The sequence below is a fragment of the Callithrix jacchus genome, chromosome 6 (assembly GCF_049354715.1).
Source record: "Callithrix jacchus isolate 240 chromosome 6, calJac240_pri, whole genome shotgun sequence".
Lineage (NCBI taxonomy): Eukaryota > Metazoa > Chordata > Mammalia > Primates > Cebidae > Callithrix > Callithrix jacchus.
This window is the reverse complement of record NC_133507.1, coordinates 7,022,004-7,044,926: the sequence shown is the minus strand read 5'-3', so window position 1 is coordinate 7,044,926 and position 22,923 is coordinate 7,022,004. Positions and strand designations below refer to the sequence as shown.

Here is a 22,923-nt window from a genome sequence, read left to right as displayed (position 1 = left end):
CTCTGTCACCCTGGCTGGAGTGCAGCGGCTCAAACCCAGTTTACTTAAATCCCCGTTTCCAGGGTTCAAGTAATTGTCCTGCCCCAGCCTCCCCAGTAGCTGGGATTAGGATTACAGGAGTAATCCCAGCAGATTTTTTGTATTTTAGTAGAGACGGGGTTTCACCATGTTGACCAGAATGGTCTCGATCTCTTGACCTCGTGATCCACCCGTCTCGGCCTCCCAAAGTGCTGGGATTACAGGCTTGAGCCACCGCGCCTGCAGATTTTTGTGTTTTTAGTAGAAACAAGGTTTCACCATGTTGGCCAGGCTGTTCTGGAACTCCTAACCTCAGGCAATCCACCTGCCTCAGCTTCCCAAAGTGCTGGGATTATAAGTGTGAGCCACCACGCCTGGCCTATAATATTTAAAATTTTTAAGTTTCCATATTTGTTCAATTTTTACCTACAAAGTTGTAATTATTTTATTAGATTTGGCTTTAAGTAGTGACTCAGATTTTACAATGCTGATAGCAGCCACACAAACTAGCATTTGATTTCAGGTTTAAAACAGGGCTTCCTAAGTAACTGGCTACTTCCCCTAATAATCTCATTAAACAACGAACTTTTCCTAATTATTATACAATTGTTATACAATTCAAAATACCAATTAAACAGTATTTTGGAGGCTCTAAAACAAACTCCTCTCTACCACAAATCCCTATGCCTATCTCTAAGGTCACCTACGGTAAATTTTGTTCTAAAGCAGTGATTCTCAACTGTGAGATTTTTGTCCCTCAGAAGTGGGGGAGAAAAAAAAAACTGGCAATGACAAGAAGCATTTTGGCTGTGGCAACTAGGTCGCAGCTAGGTGGCGGGGGATAAGGGTACTACTGGCATCTAGTGGGTAGAGGCCATCTTTGCTGCTACACAGAGGAAAGCCTGCCCCTCCAACAATAAATTATCTGGCCCCAAATGTCAATTAAGCGTTTCTGTCGGGAAAAGCCTAGTTCTAATTGAAACAAGCAAATTTGCAAATACAGCTGACAACTTCAAAAAACAATTGCCCAGTAAGTAATTCAGAGTTAGAGACACAGACATAGTAAAGGCCTCTTTTTATACTATCAAAATGCAGTAAAACGAGTTGACTATTAATCATGACTGCGGTAAGCGGCAGACAAACGTGTAGGCGGAGTACTTCTACTACCCAAGCAATCAAACATATACGTCTTTTCAAAAAGAAATAAGGCGATAAAAAAGCAGATGAGGTAATGATATTCTTGACAGTTATTTTTTCTCCTCTCAGGCACTAGATTTTTAACTGGAGAAAGTTTAATGAGAGAAGGGAAGTTAACCACGTGATACTATCGGCAGAATAAACTTAGAGCAAAACACGCTGCTGAAGTATCTGTTAGAATTCTAAGTGATGTTTACCTGGCAAAAGGACTGGCTCCAGTTTTTTAATCTTCGGTTCCGAACTGATCTTATCGTCGGTCTGAAATACATCAGCAAAAGAAATCAGAATCTCAATCCTCCCCACCCTCCGTAGAACACTACAGCAAACGCTGTTTTCTAAGTGATGACACGTGAAAATGCTGTTTTCTAAGTGACGACACGTGAAAGACCCTTACCCTCCCCCCCATTTAAATTCTTTCACCTATTAACTGAGCTCTTTTTGAGTTGTGCTCATTATCGACTTGGAAGGCCGATAATAAAAATCATTTAAACTGCCAGCGTCGCTTCCAGGTGTTCACGTTTGAGTAGCCGCCTCGGCCCGTGGCCCCAAGAGTTGCAATCATGCCGGTGGTCACAGGAGGTGCGGTCGACGGGTTTGAAACTAAAAACACCCAGCTCTCAACGCCCCCCTGGGTCTCAACATTTAGCAAAACTACATAGGACAGGACTTCGGACAGAGAATGGGGGCACAGGAGTTTTACAAGTTTTAGCCGAGCCAGTGGGGGCTCCCGAGAAGGCGCATTTCGCAGCGCCGGGGATTTGACACCCGCGCGGCTGACGGCAGGGAGACGCGCGAAGCCTCCCGGGGTTCTTCGGTTCCTGGGGGTCGGCCTGGAGGCTCCAGGGAAGCGTCCAGGAAAGGGGCGCTCGCGGGAGGTGGGGGGGGGGGTTGTTTACCTGGAGCGGCGGCAGGAGGTAGGACCTGAAGGTGGGTCTGGGGGCCTTGAGGGAGAACATGGTGCCGCCGCCTTTTCGCCCCGTTCCCGTCGCGGGCCAGCTGCAGCGCCGACGCCTCCCGACGCCTCCAGGCGTAGAACTTTCAGTGCCGCCGCTCAGGCCCCTTCTGCGGCCAGCCGAGCCGGGCGAACTGACGGGCGGGGACGCGGCGCAGCGCCCGCCCGAGCGGGGAGGGGCCGGGCACGGCCAGGCCGACGCGGGCGCCGGGGCCCATCCCCGGAAGGGGCCCGGTGCCCCGCCCCGAGAGACGGCGTGCGCAGGGCCACGGCCCGCCACTGCGGCCCATAGCCCGTGCTAGCGCCGGGACGCAGGGGTGGCGCTTAGCGCCCGCCGGCAGGCCCTCAGCCAGGGCGCTCCTGGGAGCGGAGCCCAGCAGCCATCTCGAGAACGCAGCCTCCGGAGGGCGCTCCTACGGCGGCCCGCAGGGGGCTACGGCGGCCCGCAGGGGTCAGGCGGCCGGCAGGGGGCTACGGCGGCCTGCGGGGGCCACGGCGGCCGCGGTAGACGGCTTTGGACGGCGGCGCTGGGCATCCTCTGTTTGGACTGCAGTCCGGGGGCAGTTCCCTTGATTTACTCACAGGCAGACTTCGCCCTCCGGGCCGGGCGAGCATTATTTTGAAGCTCTTGAGGAGGAGCCCGGGGTAGGGGAAGGGGACTCGGGTCACGGGGTCAGGCGGTCACCCCCGTCTACCCCCAGCGTGCTAGGAACCTGCACTGGGAAAGTGGGCCGGTGCCGCCAATGACGACCAGGTTCTGACGTCCAGCGCGGTCCTCACTGTCTATGGTCAAAGCCCTTCCAGGCCGGGCGCGGTGGCTCACGCCTGTAATCCCAACACTTTGGGAGGCCGAGGCGAGTGGATCATGAGGTCAAGAGATCGAGACCATCCTGGCTAACACGGTGAAACCCCGTCTCTGCTAAAATTACAAAAAATAAGCCGGGCGTGTTGGCACGCGCCTGTAGTCCCAGCTACTGGGGAAGCTGAGGCAGGAGAATCGCTTGAATCCAGGAGGCAGAGGTTGCAGCAGTGAGCCGAGATTCCAGCCTGAGTGAGACTTTGTCAAAAAAAAAAAAAAAAAAAAAAGCCCCTTCACAGCCTCACTCTTGGGGAAGTGTTTCTTCCATCATCCCTTCTGTTGTCCTTGCGCAGAACTTTAAGACAGGGATGTCCTCCCACCAGCTGAGCTGAGCATTGGTTTCTATGGGAGGCTGAGCCTTGCGGTGGGGCCTGGACTCCTCAATGGAGTTAATTTCTACTGTCCTTATCAATGTGAAAAAAGATACTATGCACGTTGCCTTCCTTTCCTTTCTTGCTCGTCCTCACAAAGATGCTAACAAGCAGATAAATGATCAAAAGCCCAGCATGAGGAAGGCCCTAGCAATGTGGGGGGTTCAGTGGACTATGAAAGGGAAAAATCTGCCCATTAATTGCAAAGAACAGACGAATTACAGCATATCAAGGACAGGTCACTTCTGAGCTCTTACGGTAATTCTGACTGGAGCCGACTTTGGAGGGAGGGGGCTAGTGGTGTTACATTTTGTTACTTGAGACTAAGTCCTTATAACTTGAAGAATCAAACCCCAATCCAGCATTTTATGATTAATACCACAGGGAAGCTTCCGTGTAGCCTTATCAGTCACAATCATGCTGATGAGTGCTACTCACAGGAATGTTTAGCAATTTAAATAAAGATTCAGAAAGTTACTCTTGTCCTGAAAACAATTTATCCCGGATTTAGAACCCTACTGATCTTTCAGGTTAACCTGTTTGAATTCCACTCTACCCAGGAACCATAACTGTAATTGTATTTTTTTTAAGAGCCAGAGTCTTACACCATCACCTGGGCTGAAGTGCAGTGGCATGGTCAGAGCCCACTGCTGCTGCCTCGGCCTTCTGGGTTCAAGTGATCCCTGTCTCAGCCTCTCAAGTAGGCGGGACTAGGGGCATAAGCCACCGAGCCTGGCCATAACTGTACTTTAAAATGTTAGTTCCGGCCGGGCGCGGTGGCTCAAGCCTGTAATCCCAGCACTTTGGGAGGCCGAGGCGGGTGGATCACGAGGTCAACAGATCGAGACCATCCTGGTCAACATGGTGAAACCCCGTCTCTACTAAAAATTACAAAAAATGAGCTGGGCACGGTGGCGCGTGCCTGTAATCCCAGCTACTCAGGAGGCTGAGGAAGGAGAATTGCCTGAACCCAGAGGGTGGAGGTTGCGGTGAGCCGAGATCGCGCCATTGCACTCCAGCCTGGGTAACAAGAGCGAAACTCCGTCTCAAAAAAAAATAAATAAATAAAGTTAGTTCCATTGGATTAGAAGTATTAAAAACACTGTTGTGCACACTTTAAAAAAAATTTTTTTATGAACATTGTTATTCCTTTATACTCAATGGATATTTCCTGTAAATGCTCTTCAAGCAATAATCGGCTTTTTCTTTATAGTTAAATGACTCTGTGATTTGGGTTTTTCTGTACAGGTTTTCTTAGGATCTGCAACTCTTAATGTGTGACCTTATAACTGAAAAGCGGGAAAACTCTGATTTCCAGATTTGTTATTGTCTTAACAATAAATTTTATGACATTTCCAGGTATCTGGTTGTATTAGTCTGCTCAGACTGCCATAACAAAATACCACAGGTTGGTGACCTAAAGAACAGACATAAATTTCTTCCAATTCTGGAGTCTGGGAAGTCCAAGATGAAGGTGCTAGCAAGGTAGGGTTCTGCCTGACTTGTGGCAGGCAGACAGGCAGGGTTCTCTGCCAGACTTGCAGGTGGCTGCCTTCTCACTGTGTCCTCAAACTGCGGGGAGGGCAAGCTCTCAGGATCTCTAGGTGTCTCTTCTTGTAAGGACACTAATCTTATCAGATTAGGGCCCCACCCTTACCTTACTTCCCCTTAATTACCTCCTAAAATCTCTGTCTCCAAATATAGTCATACTAGGGCTTAGGTTTCAACATAAACATTTTGGATGAACCTAATTCAGTCCATAGAACTAGTTTGATAACCTCAGATCCTGATGCCTGTGACTACTTTGTATGTTTGCTGTTATTGCCTACCCCCTCCTTTGGGCTCTAATGTCACTATATTGTCCTGCTTCACCCATTTTTCTGTTTTCTGTTTATTTTTTGAGCTAGAGTCTTGCTCAGTCACCCAGGCTGGAGTGCAGTGGTGCAATCTTGGCTCACTGCAACCTCCGACTCCCAGGTTCAAGTGATTCTCCTGCCTCAGCCTCCTGAGTAGCTGGGATTACAGGTGCCCACCACCACACCTGGCTCATTCTTGTATTTTTTAGTAGAGATGAGGTTTCACCATGTTGGCCAGGCTGGTCTCAAACTCCTGACCTCAGGTGAACTGCCAGACTCGGACTCCCGTCACCCATTTTTCTGACCACACCTCTGTTTCCATTATTGGCTCTTCTATCATTGGGAATAGCAGCATTCTTTAAAGATTACTTCCTTCTCCCTATCAAGAAAAAACAAAGCTAACACTTCTTGAATACTGATTCAGTGCTAGGTACTTTATATATTCATTCAGCAAACTAATGAATTTGTGTTGAGTACTAACATTGAGGCAAGCACTGTTCGGGACACTAAGACAATGTGTCTACTTCATGGCATTTTCATTCTTGGTAAAAAGATAAAAAAATACATAGCATGTCAGGCGGTAATGTGTGCTGTGAGGAAAAATAAAACATAGGGCCAGACAGGTGGTTTCGTTTTTCAATGGGGGGAGTTGGATATGGCCAGGGAAGGACTTTCTGATTATAGGACAATTGAGCAGAGACAAAAGAAGTGAGGGAGCAAGCCAGGTAGACAGGAAGAGGAAGAGCATTTAGGGAAGAGAAGATAAGCAGTGCAGATGCCTTGAGGTAAATGCCTTTAAGGGGTGTTTGAGGCCCGTGTGGCTGAAGCAGCCTAATGTAGTCAGGGAGGAGGACAGAGGGAAACAGGCCAGATCACAGAGACCCCAAAAGTGGAGACGATTTTACAAGGTTTTGAGATCTGACTTGCGTTTTAAAATAATCATTTTGAGTGCTGTAGTGGTGCAGCATGGTGTCGAAGCCTTTTGTAACCCTTCAGTAACAGAAGGTGATGGTGGCAGCAGTGGAATTGGTTAGAAGTGGTTGTACAGAATGTCTACAAAACAAGGCCATTGCTTGAGTACATGGTTTTCTTTTCTTTTCTTTTTTTTTTGAGATGGAGTTTCACTCTTGTAGCCCAGGCTGGAGTGCAATGGCACAATCTTGGCTCACTGCAACCTCTGCCTCCCAGATTCAAGCGATTCTCCTGCCTCAGCCTTCCCAGTAGCTGGGATTACAGGTGCCCGTTACCATGCCCAACTAATTTTTTTGTATTATTAGTAGAGATGGGGTTTCACCATATTGGCCAGGCTGACCTCAGATGATCCACCTGCCTCAGCCTCCGAAAGTGCTGGAATTACAGCCATGAGCCACCACACCCAGCCAAGTAGATGGTCTTTTAAGATTACTGAGTAATTTAATAAATCTGCTTCGTTTTTTTTTTTTGAGACGGAGTTTCGCTCTTGTTACCCAGGCTGGAGTGCAATGGCGCGATCTCGGCTCACTGCAACCTCCACCTCCTGGGTTCAGGCAATTCTCCTCCCTCAGCCTCCTGAGTAGCTGGGATTACAGGCATGTGCCACCATGCCCAGCTAATTTTTCTATTTTTAGTAGAGACGGGGTTTCACCTTGTTGACCAGGATGGTCTCGATCTCTTGACCTCGTGATCCACCCGCCTTGGTCTCCCAAAGTGCTGGGATTACAGGCTTGAGCCACCACGCTCGGCCTTAAATCTGCTTCTTGAGAGAGAACTGTGGAAAGATGACAACAGCAGCATAGTTTTTTCAATCTCCACATAAAAAACAGAGCAACTATATGGCAAAACCAAAACCCAAGGAGAACATCTGTAACAAATCCAAGTGAATTGGTGTAATCCAAGTGTGTGGGAACAAACCAATAGCAGTAACATGGCAGAAATAAGGCCCTTGTGGTATCAGCATAGAGGATCAATGAAACATCTGGAGAACGCCGAAATAGCTGAAAGGTGACCCTGGAAGGTCTAGCCAGTCACACTGAGAACAGCAGCAGAAACAGGAAGGGGTCTTTGCCTTCTCTGAAAACATGAGAGTGCAGGCGGCTCCTGTAAGGTGGGGAGGGCTGGAGTACTATAACTAATCTGCTAGGCTTCCTTCCAGGAAACAGACCTACACCGATGGCAAACCGTTGGGCATGGAAACAAAACTGAGCAAAATAGACAATAGAGAGAAAGGAAAATGGTGTTCCAGATAAAAATGGAAGACCTGGAAATCTCCAAAGTAAGCCGACTCTTAACATTAAAAAAGAAAAATCCACACCAACACTACACAGTAAAAACAGAGGTTCCCTATGAAGGTAGAAAAACTATCCTTAAAACAGCCTCCTTCAAAAGTTCAATAAAACCAATTTCACATAAAAATACCCACGTGAATATATGGCAGTCAAATCACATAGAAAATCATTGTCATGAAAGAGAGTGAGAACAGAATAGCACTCATACTGACAATAAGCGCACCAGAAAGGCAGCTCACAAAACAGATGAAAACTAACATCCACTGTTTCAAAACGAGCCAAAAGATACTAAGAAAATGATATGAAGCATGCAAAGAACTAGATAAATCACAACTAGAAACATTCGAAATGAATAAATTCAAAATGGAGGCCGGGCATGCTGGTCATGCCTATAATCTCAGTACTTTGCGGGGGCCGATGTGAGCAGATCACAACGTCAGGAGCTCAAGGCCAGCCTGGCCAGTATGGTGAAACCCCATCTCATAGGACTCGGGGTGGGGGCAGGAGGGAGGGCCCAAGGAAACAGAACACTACAAACTATAGTTTAAGGAAACTTACTCTGCTCTAGCCAGAGAAGACCCCTTTCTGCCACCTCTGCTTCTTTATGTATAGCTAAGAGTGGTGATGGTGGTGTGGCCTTCAGGGTTCCTAGACAGTGGCCCCTCTTTTTTTTTTTTTTTTGAGATGGAGTCTCTGTCACCCAAACTGGAGTCCAGTGGTGTGATCTCGGCTCACTGCAAACTCTGCCTACTGAGTTCAAGCAATTCTCCTGCCTCAGCTTCCCCAGCAGCTGGGATTACAGGCACCCACCACCATGCTCAGCTAATTTTTTTGTATTTTTAGTAGAGACATGATTTCTCCATGTTGGCCAGGTTGGTCTTGAACTCCTGACCTCAGGTGGTCCTCCCACCTTGGCCTCCTAAAGTGCTAGGATTACAGGTGTCAGCCACTGTGCCCGGCCTACAGTGGCCCCTCTTGGAACCCTTGTATAGGGGTTCTGTTACTCTTGTGGATATTTGTTTGAACTTCAAGTTGAAGCACAACACGTGCTGTTCTCAGCTAAGAGTAGTCTCTGTGGTTTGTGAATCTATATCCTTTAGATTTCAGCTACAGCTTTGTACAAAGCATTGTGTAGACAGGCACAATTAACTTGTATTTGCTATTGAGGACTCTATGACAACAAAAAAATGCATACTGGATACTTTATTTTTGCACATTAACAAAACTCTAGGTCACCCTATATTATTAGAGTATGATGTTTGATATAATTGTATACTTTTTTGCCACTGTGTAATTTAAATCATTAAAACAGAAAAAAATGAAAAAAAGACCCCATAAAAACATATTTATGGCTCCTTCTCGCATCTCATAATTTTATTTTTCTTTCTACCCCTCCTGTTTTTCATGCTTGCGTTTTCTTTAGCTTTTCTTTCTACGTGCTTTCTTCTTCTTCTTCTTCTTCTTTTTAATAGAGATGAAGTAACACGTGTTGCCAAGGCTGGTCTGAAACTCCTAGACTCAAGTGATCTTTCTGTCTTGGTCTCCCAAAGTGCTAAGATTACAGGAATGAGCCACTGTGCCCAGCCAGCTGCTTATTTCTTATGTGACCTAATGGTGACTTCAGTGCTCAAGGGCACTTCCTAGGCATCTGGTGGCCCTCAGTAATAAAGAGATTGTATAATCTTGCATGCTGATTGGCTGATTTATCTTCATTACAGTATCGTCACTTTCATTTGATACTGCTCCAACTGAAAAAGCTAAGCCTACTAACACATGCTAACAAAATACTGCTTTTAGTACATGAAATTTGAAATCAAGTGTGAATTTCCAAAATTTTTTAAGGAAAATGTTTTCAGAAACTGATGATGTTTAGATGGCCAAGATGACACCCATTAGTGGCTCTGACTGTTGAAAACAAACAAAACAGACTAGCATGCAGTTTCTGTGGAAGCTTTCTCTTTCTTAACCTTTCCTTCCTCCGCTGTAATTCCAGACAGAATTACTAAGCTACTCACACTATTGGCATGTCCAGATCTGTCTAACTTTCCCTGAATGGATGTTACGTTCCTAGGATGTCCATGTAAACTCTTTGACCTGAGAGATGGGAATCCCAAAGTTTGGTCTGGTTTCACAGACAGTAAGTTTTCTATCCCATTTCTGTCAGTAACGGTTAGGGATAAGCGAGGGATTCGAGGAATTGCTTCAGCGACACAGCGTTCGTCTTCCCTATCTGCAAACTGCTCTTTCTGCTCGGCTTGCACTGCGGCTTCTGACACAATGTAAGGAATATCGGTGCTATGAGAGCGTGTGATCTTTTGAACTTGGCATTTCCATTCCGTCGTCCATTGCTGGTCCATGACTGAACTGTACTCTACATCCTGGTTAACCCCACTGACCAGCTTTCTTCCCCGGGAATACATGACGCTTCTGGACTTCATTGTTTTAAAAGCATTGAACGTTTCATCAGGGTAATAGCGTGTAATTTTGGTTTCTTCCAGGGGACAGGAAACAGTGCCTTCTATATTTGTCGTATCCACTGTTAGCTGAGCGTTTTGAACATCCGATTTGTCCGGTCCAGGTATCACATCTGTTTTATTTAAACTTGGGGAAATAGTTTCTTCTTTTTTAGAGTCTGCCTGTCTTTCATCATCTTCCCTTGAGATCCAAGTATCTGGACCTAATTTTGACTCTTCAGCATTCTTTAAGTCATCTACAGCAAGGTGACTGCCTTCTGGGGTTGCTGATGTGCTGGTGCCCAGTGAAAGGTGAAGGCTGTTCTGACGTTCTGGGACTAAACGTGTTTTTGCATCCTTCTCTTCCTTTATACGGAAGGAACAGGTTTTTTTCCTGACTCCTGTCCCCGGTGACATGGAGAGAGAAGTATCCTCAAACAGTAACTCTTCTCCATTAAAGTGATATCGATACAAGCTGTAACCATCAGCGCTGTTGACGCTGCTTTGCCGCAGAAGATACGTCGCCTCACATTCAGAAGAAGCCCGGGACCGTGCCTGGATCAGGTCAGACCTGTCGATTCCCACAAGATTTTCAAGAGCATTCACCATTCTGTTAGACAATTCTTCTAGCTGAGCAAGTCGAAGGTCAACGGTCTGCAGGGAAGTTTTCATAAAAGTTTCTCTTTCATTGATTTCTTCCAACCTCATTGACATATTTTCGACTCTGGCAAATATAAAGGGATAGATTGATTAAACTGAGATTAAGTAGATATTAAAAATCAAAATACAATGTCATTGCTATGTGACTTTTCAGTCTTTTAATAAATACGGAACTGTTTGAGCATATTTATAAGCTTCATAAACCCTTAACATGACAATTCAAATGACCATGAGGAGCCACCAGAAAATATTGGAAATAGTGAAAGCATATAGTACTTACTATTCACCAGTCATTGTTCTAAATGCATCATGTATTCACTAAGAAGTACTCACTGAAGTTCAATCCTCAGCTTACTTCATCTTCAGAGCAGTCCTTGGAAGTAGGTCTATTATTGTCATCCCCATTTTACAGATGAGGACATTAAGTCATGGAGAGGATAAGCAATTTCCCTAAAGGTAGGAAGCAGTGGAGCAGGAATGTGGGCACACGCAGCCTCGCTCCAGCACTCACTCCAGTCCTGGTCTCTCAGATGCTACATCACGCTGCCTCTGGTAATCACGGAAGCTGCTAGTGCTTAGTTTTTAGAGCTTTGACTATGGCTGTCAGCAGTGAATGGTTATAGCAAAATAAAGAAAATCCTTATTTGAGGTTCAAGGGATTCAGAAAATAAACCATTAATAATTAAGCTGAGATTATTAGATAGTTTGCTTAAGGGACAGGTGATTTAATTGTCTGGAGAATATCAGTAACTTTAAATGATGCTTTATATTTAATAATTAGTATTTCCTTAACAAGGTTACACACAGAAAGGATCATGGGAGATTATAAATGTCCACTGTTAGATACTTTTTGGAAAATTATTGGCAGATCAGGCAACAGCCTATGAAACCATAATGTTGCCTGGCCTAAAATCCACGGGTGAAGACTTTATTTTATATTTTAATATGCATAGTATGAATTATTTCAACAGGAATTTAACTCTAAGAGGTGAGATATGCTCAGAATTGAGGATTGCTTTCTAAAAGCTGAATTTGTCCCAAGGATGGAGCTGGGAGTCCTGGCCCCTCTATTCTGGCTGATTCATCCCTGTGCGAAGGCAAACACTTAGGCCTGATTCCATTATGCTTTGATTTTCTCCCACCTTCCTTAAAAACATAAAGAGACTTGGCTTGCATTGCAGTCTGTATGACCTAAGATCTTTGCTACCTTCTCTGCATATCCTTATACATGTCCTTACTCATTCTGCTGGCTCTCCTCTCATCCACCCATTTCATGGGTCTGCCGCCCCACTCTTTTTTCTTCTGGGCAGTTTGCCTGCTGCTCTTCGCACTGCGAAGTCTGCACTGTGCTTGATTCTTCTCCCGAACTCCGCCCCCACCCTGCAGCTTCTGTGGCTACCTTGCCCCACCTTCTCCCAGAATTTTTTTTGCTAATGCCACTCTTCTGTTGGCCACATTGACAGCTGTGCTCTGCCATGTGTGTGTTTGTGTGTGTGGTTCCTTGGTTTCTATTCTTAACTCTTTTCGTGGGGCCAGGACTATTTATATGTACGATAGGAAACCACATCATTTGAGCAGGAAGGGTCTGGCTTCCTGGAAGTGTGACACCAGGGAGGACCAAATTCACCATGTATGAGAAGTCCTGGCTTCCTTTTTTTAAAGCCTCTCTATCATAGGCACTATAGATTGTAAGGGTTATCCCTCCTCTTGCATTTGAGAGACCAACATAAGAATTTCTCATGACTAACTTTTCATTACTTCTGAGTAAGACTTGGTGTTCTCCATTAAAAATAATGGCTCCTTTGGCCGGGCGTGGTGGCTCAAGCCTGTAATCCCAGCACTTTGGGAGGCCGAGGCAAGTGGATCACGAGGTCAAGAGATCGAGACCATCCTGGTCAACATGGTGAAACCCTGTCTCTACTAAAAATACAAAAAAATTAGCTGGGCATGGTGGCGCATGCCTGTAATCCCAGCTACTCGGGAGGCTGAGGCAGGAGAATTGCCTGAACCCAGGAGGCGGAGGTTGTGGTGAGCCGAGATCGCGCCATTGCACTCCAGCCTGGGTTACAAGAGTGAAACTCCGTCTCAAAAAAAAAAAAAAAAAATGTCTCCTGGCCAGGCACAGTGGCTCACACCTATAATCCCAGTACTTTGGGAGGCCGAGGTGGATGGGCCACCTGAGGTCAGGAGTTTGAGACCAGCATGGCCAGCATGGTGAAACCCTATCTCTACTAAAAATACAAAAATTAGCCAGACACGGTGGCACGTGCCTGTAAACCCAGCTTACTTGGGAGGCTAAGGCACAAGAATCGCTTGAACCCCGGGGGCAAAGGATGCAGTGAGCCGAGATTGTGCCACTGCACACCAGCCTGAGCAACAGAGCAAGACTCTGTCTCAAAAAAAAAAAAAAAAAAAGGCTCCCTAATCCCTTTAAAATTATTACTCTGACAACTCCTTTTGTATCAAAAAAACACATTGCCCCAAACTTGAGTTCCTTTACAAACATACACTAAGAGATATTGCAGCTGTGCAAACTTTTCAAAACAAATACAATGGTGAAATGAAGAAAAATACCTTTCCTTTCAAATCTTTTATAGTTTTTGTCTATGTTCCCTTTATTACCTAATTCAGATATCAGCATTCTCAGTCACTCATATATGAAAAAGAAACCCCAAAGTCATTGGATTCTTTGGTCTCCCTTATACTAACTCTCTCCCCTCCCCTCCCCTCTGCGTTGAATCAGTTACCAAGCTTCTTTTTCAGTGTCTCAAATCTCCCATCCCTACTGCTCCTCCCTTACTTGAAGCTGTGGAAGAAACAATGCCTAATGATGTACCTTGGGTTGAGAGAAATTGTCAGTTGCTTGTTTGGACCTTGTGAACAGCTATACTGCAGATACAGCAAATTTTAAACAGCTATGCCAAATGAAGGGAAGTCGTATTGAGTTTTTTAGTGCATACGAAAGAAGAAAGAAAAAAAATGAGTTTAAGTTCACTTCCATCTGAAATGATTAACCTAAAGGACAAATGAGGATCTGTCTCCCTTTGTTAGCCAGGGCTGGTGACTTCCATAATTGTTTAAAACATGCTTCACAAACCTTGACACCCACGCCAGGAGAGGTTTCCATTTCAGATGGAGAAAGGCTGTCTAGGAATCAATCAGACAAGAGCCCGACATTTGTTTACATATTGAATGGCAGAAAAACACAAGAGACTACCTCATTCGTGATAGAGCTCATAGTGAGATAGGATTAAACGGCAAAAAGTTATTTATGTAGCTTTCCAAGTCTTAGTCCAGCTTTTCTTTCAGGACATAGTGAAAAATCTTTTTCATCACATCACAGAATACAAAAGCATTCCAGATCCAACTAATTCTCTTGGCTTTTCCTTTAAATAAAGTTGATGCTCTCTTAAAGTTACATTTCTTTCTTTCTTTTCTTTTTTTGAGGCAGAGTCTCACTTTGTCACCCAGGCTAGAGTACAGTGGCACGATCTCTGCTCACTGCAACCTCTGTGTCCAGGTTCAAGCAATTCTCCTGCCTCAGCCTCCTGAGTAGCTGAGATTACAGGCACCTGCTACCGCACTTAGCTAATTTTTGTATTTTTAGTAGAGATGGAGTTTTGCCATGTTGGCCAAGCTGGCCTCAAACTCCTGACTTCAGGTGATCCACCTGCCTCAGCCTCCCAAAGTGCTGAGATTACAGGCATGAACCACCACGCCTGGTGAAGATATATTTCTAATAATGGATGTGCCACAGTACCTGCTGAAGGACATTTGGGTTGTTTCTATTTTTTGACAAGTATGAAGAGAGCTGCTGTAAACATTCACGTACAGGTTTTGTGCAAACATGTTTTCATTTCTCGAGGATAAATACCTAGGAGTTAAATACCTGGGATTGCTGGTTCATAGGATAAATGTATGTTTAACATTATAAGGGACTGCTAAACCATTTTTCAGAGTGGCTGAACCGTTTTTTATCCCTACCAGCAATGTACGCAAATTCCAGTTGCTCAGCATCCTTCTTGGCTATTGGTATTTTTAAACTTTTTATTTTTAGCTCTTGTATTCGGTGTGTATTTCATTTCACTGATAGCTAATGATGTTGAGCAACTTTTTATGTATTTGACAATCTTATATCCTCTCTGATGTGTCTAATATTTAGCTTAGTTTTTAAATTGGGCCATTTTTTCCTTATTATGAGTTATTAAGGGTTTTAGAGTTCTTTAGACATTTTGTATAAAAGTCTTTTGTCAGATATATGATTGACATGATTGTGCTTTTGTGTTGCATCTTTTCCTATTCCCAAGTCATGAAGATTTTCTCTTTTGTCTTCTTCCAAACGTTTTTTAGTTTTGTGTTTTATGCTTAGATTGTGATCCATTTTTAGTTAATTTTTGTATGTTGAGATCCATTTTTTGTATAAGAATGTCCCAGTGTCCTAACACCATTAGTTGAAAAGATGATCATTCCTTGTTGAATGACTTTTGCACGTTCGGGGAAAGAAATCAATTGTCTCTATTTGGGTAGATCTACTCCAGGACTCTTTATTCTGTTCTATTTATGCATGTGTTGGGCCCTTCACCAATACCACATTGCCTTCATTACTATAGTTTCACAGTAAGCCTTAAAACTGGGTAGGGTGATTTCTCTAAGGTTATTCTTCTTTTTCAAAATTGTTTTACCTAGTCTAGTTCCTTGGCCTTTCCATTTAACTTTTAAAATCAGTTGACATAGCTGGGCACAGTGGCTCATGCCTGTAATCCCAGTGCTTCGGGAGACTGAGGTAGGAGGACTGCTTGAGCTCAGGAGTTTGAGACCAGCGTGGAAACAGGGAGACCTCATCTACAACAACAACAAACCAGTTGGCCTATATCTACAAAATATCCTGCTGGGATTTTGATTGGTATTGTGTGAAATCTATAGATAAATCTGGGGAGAACTGACATCTTACCACACTGAGTCTTCCGATACATGAATATGGTATATCTTCCCATTTATTAAGTGATCATTGATTTCTTTCATCAGCGTTTTGTAGTTCTCTGCATGCAGCTCCCATACATATTTTACAAGATTTATACGTATTTCATTTCTGTTGGAGCTCTGTGAGAATGGTATTGTTTTTAAAATTCCAGTGTTCAATTACATACTGATAGTATATATAGCAATGAGATTAATTTTTGTTTGTTGACTTCTCTGTAGCCTTGTTAAAGTCATTACTTCTAGGAGATTCTTGTTTCATTTCATTTTTTAAATATTTTACGTGGTTTTCTACATAGAGAATCATGTCATGTAGAAACAGGAATGGCTTTATGTATTTGTGCATTTCTCTCCAAGACGTAAAGCTTCTTTTTTTTCCTATTGCCTGAGACTTCCAGTACATTGTTGAACAGCAGTGGTGACAGTGGTCATCCTTCCTTGTTCCCAGTTTTAGGGAGAAAGCATTCAGTCTTTTACCATTTTGCCATAGGTTTGATGTAAATGCCATCTGTCAGATTAAGGAGGTTCTCTTCTGTTCCTAGTTTGCTGAGAGGCTTTTAGAAAACGTATTTTTATTATCACGAATGTTGAATTTCATCAAATGCTTTTTCTGCACCAACTGCCAGAAACATAGCGTTTTTTCCCCTACTATTAATATGGTAAATTACATGGATTATTTTCAAATATTGACCCAGGCTTTCATTCCTGGGATAAACTACCTGTTGTGGCTAGACTCAGTTTGCTAGTATTTTGTTGTGAAATTTTGTGTCTACATTCAGGAGGAATATTGGTCTGTGGTTCTTTTTTCGGTTGTCTTTGTCTGGTTTTGGAATCGTGGTGATGCTGGCCTCAGGGCATGAGTTGGGAAGTGACTGAAGTATTTACTATGGATTTGACAGTGGTTGTTTTAGAGACGACGGATAGATAGTAACATTTCACAGTGTGCTTGGTGTCAGCATTTCACCACACAATTTGAATGTAGGGACATTACTACCATACGGCTCTTTGTGCAACAGTTGTCATGTGATGTAGCTACATATATGGAAAATCCCATCAGACAAGGTGACAGTTTTTGCTTTCAACTGTCAAATATACTTTAAAGAACTCAGAAAGAGAAGGTTCATCTTTACATTTATCAACATATTTACTATTTCTGATGCTCTTCTTTCATTTCTGATGTTCCAAGTTCAATCCTGGTATTATTTCCTTCTGTCTTGAAGAATGTTCTGCAGTAATTCTTTTAGAATTGGTCTGCCAGCAATGAATTCTTTGTCTATTGTCACTTTCACTTTTGAAGAATATTTTTGTTGGGTATGTAATTCTGGATTGATTATTCTTTCCTTTCAGCACTTCAGAAACATAATGCAAGGTATGGTGACCTGTGCCTGTGATCTCAGCTTCTCAGGAGGCTGTGGTGGGAGGGTTGCTTGAGCCCAGGTGTTTGAGTTTAGCCTGGCAACATAGGAGACCTGATCTCAAAAAATAAATAAAAATGAAAATGAAAAACACTGCTACGTCCTCCTGGCCTCCATTGTTTCTGATGCGAAATCTGCCATCATTCAAATCACTGTCCTCCAGTAAGTAATGTGCTATTTTTCTCTGGTCAATTTTTTCTTTGTTATCAATTTTTTTTCCTTTCTTTAGTTTTTGATATGGATTCATTTGAGTTAGTCCTATATAGCTTTCTCTAAATTTATTTAATCTGCGGGTTTATGCCTTTCATCAAACTTGGGAGGTTTTTAGTTATTTCTTCAAGCAGTTTTTCTGCATCATACTTTTTCTCTTCTTCTAGGACTCATACTACAAATGTTATACCTTTTATTATTGCCTCAGACTTCTCTGAGGCTTTGGCCTTTTTCTTCAGCCCATTTACTCTCTTGTTAAAATTGAGTAATTTTCTGTTGAAATACCTTCAAGTTTACTCTCTCCTCTGTAATCCCTGTTTTGCTATTGAGCCTATCCAATGAATTTTTCATTTCACTTACTGTATTTTTTGGTTAAATTTTCTTTGTATCTTCTATTCTTTTTCTGAGACTTTCTAGTTTTCTATTAGTTTAAAGAGCCTTTGTAATTTTTTAAAGCATTTTCATAATAGCTGCTTTAAAGCCTTTGTCAGATAATTTCACTATCTGTGTTACCTTGACATTGACATTTCCTGATTGTCTTTTTCTCCCAGGTGAGTTGAGATTTTCTAGATTCTTCATACTTCAAATGATTTTGGACTGTAGCCTGACATTTTTAATTTTTTAATTTTTTTTTTTGAGACAGAGTTTTGCTCCTGTTACCCAGGCTGGAGTGCAATGGCGCAATCTCGGCTCACCACAACCTCCTGGGTTCAGGCAATTATCCTGCCTCAGCCTCCCGAGTAGCTGAGATTACAGGTGCGCGCCACCACGCCCAGCTAATTTCTTGTGTTTTTAGTACAGACAGGGTTTCACCATGTTGACCAGGATGATCTCGATCTCTTGACCTTGTGATCCACCCGCCTTGGACATTTTGAATATTATGTCACATGACTCTGAATCATGTCTAATTTTCATGGAGAATGTTGATTTTATTTTTTTGGTTTTAGGAGGTGATCAACCTGGTTAGTTTCAGGCTGCAACTTGCGGCATGCTTTCTATGGACTATGATTCCAATGTCAGTTCCATTTTCAAAGTCTTTGCAGTGCTATTGAGATCTGACCTATGTGTGTGCAGCCCAGTAGTCAGTCTGGGACCTTGGTGACAGTCTGTTCATTAGTCTAGTTCTTAATGTCTTTGAGATCTTTCGTCTTTTTACATGTGGGCCTTTACAGTTATAAATATCCTTCTGAATACTGCTTTTACTGTTTTGGCATGTTGTGTTTTCATTTTTTTCACCTTGAAGTATTTTCCAATTTCTCTTGTGATATTTTCTTTGGTCTATTGATTATTTAAGAGTGTGTTAATTGTCACATATTTGTAAATTTTCCAAATTTTCATTTGTTATTAATTTATCATTTTATTTTGTTGTGGCCTGAGAATACTTTGTTTAATCTTAATCCTTTTAAAACTTATTGAGACTTGCTTTATGGCCTAAGAGATGATGTATATTGGAAAATGTTCTACATGCTTATAAGAGGAATATATATTTTGCTGTTGTCGAGTGTTCTGTTGATGTCTGTTACCTTGAGTTGGCGTATAGTATTGGCCAAGGTTTCTATTTTCTTGATGAACTTTTGTCTAATTATAGTACTAGACAGTTTAGAACTTTTGTCTAGTTCTATTACTAGAGTTTACAACTATTATTTGAGAACTGTTTCTCCCTTCAATTTTGTCAGTTTTTGCTTCATATCTTATGAGGCTCTGCTATTGGTGCATATATGTTTATAATTGTTATATCTTTTTGATATATTGACCTTTTCATTATATCAATCATTATGTCATGTCCTTCTTTGTCTCTAGTAACAATATTTGTCTTAGAGTCTATTTTACCTGATAGGTATAGCCACCACAACTATTTTTTGATTACTGTTTGCATGAAATATCTTTTTCCATCTTTTCACTTTAAAACTTTAAATTTTTTTGAATTTGAAGTGAGACTCTGTAGACAGCATATAATTACACCATATTTAATATATTCACTGTGCTAGTCTCTGTCTTAAAAAGTCTAATCTATGTTCATATAATATAATTACTGGTAAGGAAGAGCTTACCTCGACCATACTGCTATTTGCTTTCTATGTATCTTTTTTTATTTTGTCCCTCAACTCCATTATTACTGTTTTCTTATATGTTAAAATAGGTATTTTCTAATGTATCATTTTAATTCACTTAATATTTCTTTTCTTTTTTAAGATATGGGGCCCCACTATGTTTCTCAGGCTGGCCTTGAACTCCTGGGCTGAAGTGATCTTTCTGCTTTAACCTCTTGAGTAGCTGGGACTACAGGCATGCACCACCACACCTGCCCCCTGTTATTTCTTTTCTCGTATGTTTTTGAGTTATTTTCTTAGTGCTTACTCTGGGAATTATCATTAACATCTTAATTTATAACAGTCTACTTTAGTTTAATGCAATTACTTTTTTTTTTTTTTTTGAGATGAAGTCTCTCTCTGTTTCCCAGGTTGAAGTGCAGTGGCAAGATCTCAACTTACTGCAACCTCCACTTCCCAGGTTCAAGTGATTCTCGTGTGTCAGCCTCCCGAGTAGTGGGGATTACAGGCATGTGCCACCACACCAGTTAAGTTTTGTATTTTCAGTAGATTTTTGTATCAGTAGAGATTTGCACCATGTTGGCCAGGATGGTCTCGGACTCCGACCTCAGGTGATCCACCTGCCTCGGTCTCCCAGAGTGCTGGGATTAGAGGTGTGAGCCACTACACTTGGCCTAATACCAAATACTTTCAATAATATACACAAACTTTACTCTTATAAAGCTCCATCCTCCCCCATCATGTTATGCTGTTATTATCACAAATTATATCTTTGTACATTGTATACCCATCAACATAGATTTGTAATGATTGCTCTATGCGGTTGTCTTATAATTCACAAAGAAAATAAAAAGTAATTACAAACAAAAAGTACATTTATAATGCCTTTTATATTTACCTAAGTAGTCACATTTACTGGTCCTCTTTATTTCTTCATGTATTTTGGTTATTGTCTTATGTTTTTTCATTTCTGCTTGAAAAACTATCTTTAGTATCTCTCGTAATAGGTTTGCTGTTAATGAATTCTCTCAGTTCTTGGCTATCTGGGAAACTGTCTTAATTTATCCTTCAAAGGATAGTTTTGCTGGATATGTAAGTTTTAGTGGACAGTCCTTTTCTTTCAGCATATTGACTATGTCATCCCAAGGTCTTCTGGTCTTCCTGGCTTCTGATGAGAGGTCAGCCTTTTTATCTGACTGAGCATCCTTTGCATGTGATAAGTTGCTTCTTTCTTGCTGCTTTCAAGATTCTTTTCCTTTGGCTTTTAACAGTTTGGCTATAATGTTAATTGGTATGGATCTCTTTGAGTTTATCTTACTTGGAGTTTACAGAGCTTCTTGGATATGGAGATTCATATCTTTCATAAAATCTGTAAAATGTTGGCGATTAGATATTATTTCTGCCACTTTTGCTTCTCTCCTTCTGTAACTCTCATAATGCCTATGTTATGCTGGATGGTGTTCCATGGGTCTCTGACACTGATCATTTTCTCTTCATTGCCCCTGCTGTCCTTAGACTGAGTAATTATAACTGATTTATCTTCCAGTTTGCTGATTCTTTAATCTGCCTGCTCAAATCTGCTGTTGAGCCTTCTGTAGTGAACTTTTCATTTCAGTTATTGTACTTTACAATGTCAGAATTTCCCTTCCTCCCTCCTCCCTCTCTTCCTTTCTTTCTTCTTTTTGAGACAGTGTCTTACTCTATTGTCCAGGCTGGAATGCAGTGGCAAGATCATAGCTCACTGCAGCCTTGAATTCCTGGGCTCAAGCAATCCTCCCACCTCAGGCTCCCAAGTAGCTAGGACTAATGGTACCACCATACTTGGCCAGTTGCCATGGTATGCACCACCATTCTTGTCTAGTTTTAAAAACAATTTTATGTAGGTTAAAACAGTCTTGCTATGTTTCCCAGGCTGGTCTTGAACTCCTGGCCTCAAGCAATCCTCCCACCTTGGCCTCCCAAAGTTTTGGGATGACAGGCATGAGTCACTGCGCCTGACCTAATTTTAAAAAATATGTATAATTTCTACCTTTTTTTTTTTTTATACCTCATCTACTACTTGATATAATTTCTACCTCCTTATTGATAGTCTCTATTTGGTGAAAAATCCTTCTCATACTTTCCTTTAGTTCTTTGGAGATGGTTTCCTTTAGGTCTTTAAATCTGCTTAAAATAGCTAAAATAATTGAATTAAACTCTTTGCTAAAATATCTAATATCCAGGATTCCTAAGGGATGGTTCTTAAGATTGTCCTTTTTCCTATGTGTGGACCATAGTTTCATATTTCTTTACATGTTTTGTCATTTTTATTTAAAAGTTGACATGTTAAGTATTATAATGTGGCAACTCTAGAAATCAGATTCTCTCCCCTCTCAGGCTTGTCGTTATTGCTTCTTAGCGTAGTTGTTAGTTGGTTTAGTGATCTTTCTGAAATAATTTTGTAAAGTCTGTATTCTTTGTGTTGTATGGCCACTAAAGTTTGTGTTTTATTAGCTTAGGGGTCAGTTAATACTTAGAGATTTCCTTAAGCATGTGGAACAACCAGAAAAAAATCTAGTCTTTTCTGAGAAGCTGTATGTGTATGTAGGGGCACATCCTCAGTACTCAGGCAGTTTACATCTTTGCCTTAGCCTTCACTTCCTGCTTTCACAGAGCCTCGAGGCCAGGTCAGCCAGAAACAAACTTACAGCGTTCTCAGGTCTTTCCTGAGCCTATGCACAGCCCTAGCATGCACACAGCTTTCTAGATTCCCAGGAAGGTGTCAGAGCCTTTCAAAGCTCTTACCGACATCTGTTTTTCTCCCTAACTTTTTGGTTAGTCTATTGTTTGCCCCAGTTGTCATCTGCCACCTCAGAAAGCAAGCACTAAACCCTTTGCCTGGAAATGTTTTTGACAACCCTTCCTCCACCCCTTCTAACTAGAAGCTTTAGTACTGGGCCTGTTCCAGGTCAGGTGAAATAAAGACGAAACTTTCAGCCAGACTTCCAAGGAACTGCCTTGTAATTACAAAACAAGTAATTATAATTCTTTGCATATGAGATTCTTTCTGCTCCTACTGGTACTAGGAATGCAGGTTGTTGTTTTCAAGGCCGCCACTAAACTGGAGAGCAGAGGATAGGGCAGGGGTAAGTTAAAATGTCACAAAGCTCACTTTAAAAAAAAAAAAATCAAGATCCAGCCATTTCATTTAAATAAGAATGGCCTAAGTTGCTTAATAAGCCATTGCTTAATTCCCAGAGTTCCACGAAATATAGACTCTGACAGTTTTTGCCAACTCTGTTGTTGCTCTTATGGTGAGGCAGAGTTCCAGAGTTCCTTACTCCACCAGCTTTTGCTCATGCTGCCCCACTCAGTGCCTTTGGTATGTGAATAAGGAGCAGACTCCCCAGCCTTTGACACGCACAGTGTGGGGTGAGTTCATAAATCTATGGCACTGCTTTTCCAAGTTCCCCCCTCCCTATCTCCCTGACATCTCTAGTTCCTGGGAGCTCCCCTTTGCTATGCTCCAGCCAGAAAGCTGCGGCTCAAATCAATCCTCCGTGCCCTGCACTTCCACAATCGCATTTACTGTCAGGGCCAAATGACAGGAGCACACAGAGAGCAAAGAGCAATGGTTGGTTGCGCCGTCTTGATTCTGATG

The 22,923-nt window shown here is 42.4% G+C and overlaps 2 protein-coding genes across 15 annotated transcripts in view; both read right to left on the bottom strand.

Moving 5' to 3' along the window:
- MTMR10 (myotubularin related protein 10) overlaps positions 1 to 2,303 on the bottom strand; it is a 66,311-nt gene extending 64,008 nt beyond the window's left edge. For all 10 annotated transcript variants that reach the window (XR_013536560.1, XR_013536561.1, XR_013536559.1 and 7 more), the window contains exons 1-2: positions 2,112 to 2,303; positions 1,413 to 1,473 (exon numbers count right to left, since the gene is read on the bottom strand). Coding sequence is in view for 1 of the 10 variants with exons in the window: in XM_035303651.3 (XP_035159542.2) it covers positions 1,413 to 1,473; positions 2,112 to 2,171 (121 nt within the window). In the remaining 9 variants the exon portion in view is untranslated. The remainder of the gene's footprint in view (positions 1 to 1,412; positions 1,474 to 2,111) is intronic.
- Positions 2,304 to 8,479: 6,176 nt separating this feature from the next.
- TRPM1 (transient receptor potential cation channel subfamily M member 1) overlaps positions 8,480 to 22,923 on the bottom strand; it is a 166,453-nt gene continuing 152,009 nt past the window's right edge. For all 5 annotated transcript variants that reach the window (XM_035303616.3, XM_035303617.3, XM_035303618.3 and 2 more), the window contains one exon: positions 8,480 to 10,694. In XM_035303616.3, coding sequence (XP_035159507.2) covers positions 9,446 to 10,694 — 1,249 coding nt within the window. In that variant the 3' untranslated portion in view covers positions 8,480 to 9,445. The remainder of the gene's footprint in view (positions 10,695 to 22,923) is intronic.